Below are 1,762 nucleotides of genomic sequence, written 5' to 3' on the forward strand. Positions count from 1 at the left end.
ATGAAATAGATGAAACTTAGTATGTACCAGGAGAAAAATAATGTATTATGATGGAAAAAAATCCAACAACTTTCTTTAATGTCTGACTTGATCAGCACATTCACTAACATAATAGGACATGTTTTCTCTAAGCTCCAGGTAGAGAACTTGCTATATAGCAGGAAGACATGCAAATAGGGCACCCCTCTTTTGGTTAAAACCAGCCCAGCAGAGACCCTGAACTCAGTGAAAGGAGGACAGCTGTGAATTCTTAGGTCATCACATTCGGTGATCAGCAATGAACACAACTCACACCGTGGATTTGGGACTGATTTGCGTTTTCATTGTTGTTCTTTTCAAAGGTAATTTATGAAGAAAAATAGATGATGAGTATGTTTGTGGACATGAGCGGTGTAAATACTGACTTGCTTGACAGTTCTGACCGTGTTTTCTGTGTTTGCAGGTGTCCAGTGTGAGGTGCAACTTGTGGAGTCTGGGGGTGGCCTGGTACAGCCTGGTCAGTCCCTGAGACTCTCCTGTGTAGCCTCTGGTTTTGATTTTAGTAACGATTGGATGGATTGGGTACGCCAGACTCCAGGCAAGGGGCTAGAGTGGATTGCAGAAATTAATGGAGATAGCAGTGACATCAAGTATGCACCGTCACTGAAGGATCGATTCACCATCTCCAGAGAAAATTCCAAGAACACTCTGTACCTGCAAATGAACAGAGTGAAGACTGAAGACACAGCCACTTATTACTGTACTTGGCCCACAGTGAGGGGATCTAAGTGTGACCCCAGACATAAAAGTCACTGAGTTTGCGACCACCAGGGGGTGCACAGCACACACAGGTCTTGGATTCAGTTTAGGAGATTATGCAGACATTATTCCCTCCAGTGTTTAGATTGCATTTTTTTCTGTAACAAGTATACTGGAATTATCTCTACTTGTATGCTCTGAAGTGTTCTGTCATCCTCAGAACATTATACTATTTTTAAAATATGAGGCACAGTGCCCCCTGAACAAACTGACAGAGATGGGGACATAAAGAACCCTTCCTTGGTCACTGGAATCTCATGATAGGGAAGTTCTGCACACTCCTCAGTCTTTGTGGATTTCTTGTATATAATGCTCCTGGGATGTGTTTTTAAGGAAAACCAAGTGATAGTCAGAGCTAAGATTGTTAGACCATAAAATCTAGCTGACCTGGAACCTCCTCTCTCCTCTTCCTCCTCTCCTTCAAGACTACGCATAGCAGATTCAGATTTGCCCAGTCATGTGTTTTCTAAACCAAAGCTTCCCAAAACACTGTTCCTCCTGAGTCTATGTCATGTGCAGGAATCTAAGGCCTGAACCGAATTCTGCTTTGCTTGGCTCTTGTTGCTAAGCATTGAGAGCAACACTGTTCTCCCATGATATCCTAAAGCTCAGCTGTTCTGAATCCTGGAGCCCACGCAAATTCGTTTTAGAAAATTAACACACACACACCACACACGCAAACACACACACACATACATATTTATATATATACATATATATATACATATATACATATACACATATACACTTATATACATACATACATACATTTAGAAGAACAGAAATTGGTACAATGCATTTATCATCATCTTTGATCATCAACCAACCCTTAGCATAAAAGCTTGTCAGTTAACAATAATTGGGCTGCTTTGTATAGATAGCTGTACCCTAAGGAATCTACAACTCAATTATTTCTCTTTGTGAACATTAGTTTGTTTTTTGGGACTTTTAAACTCAAAGCTAT

At 40.7% G+C, this 1,762-nt stretch overlaps 1 gene segment (V, D, J or C); it reads left to right on the top strand.

Moving 5' to 3' along the window:
- Positions 1 to 277: 277 nt before the first annotated feature.
- On the top strand, positions 278 to 795 carry LOC127216992 (Ig heavy chain V region 441-like). The segment is given in 2 exon segments: positions 278 to 341; positions 443 to 795. Coding segments are annotated over 2 exon segments (417 nt in total).
- The last annotated feature ends 967 nt before the right edge of the window (positions 796 to 1,762 follow it).

The sequence above is a fragment of the Phodopus roborovskii genome, unplaced genomic scaffold (genome assembly GCF_943737965.1).
Source record: "Phodopus roborovskii unplaced genomic scaffold, PHOROB, whole genome shotgun sequence".
In the NCBI taxonomy this organism is placed as follows: domain Eukaryota; kingdom Metazoa; phylum Chordata; class Mammalia; order Rodentia; family Cricetidae; genus Phodopus; species Phodopus roborovskii.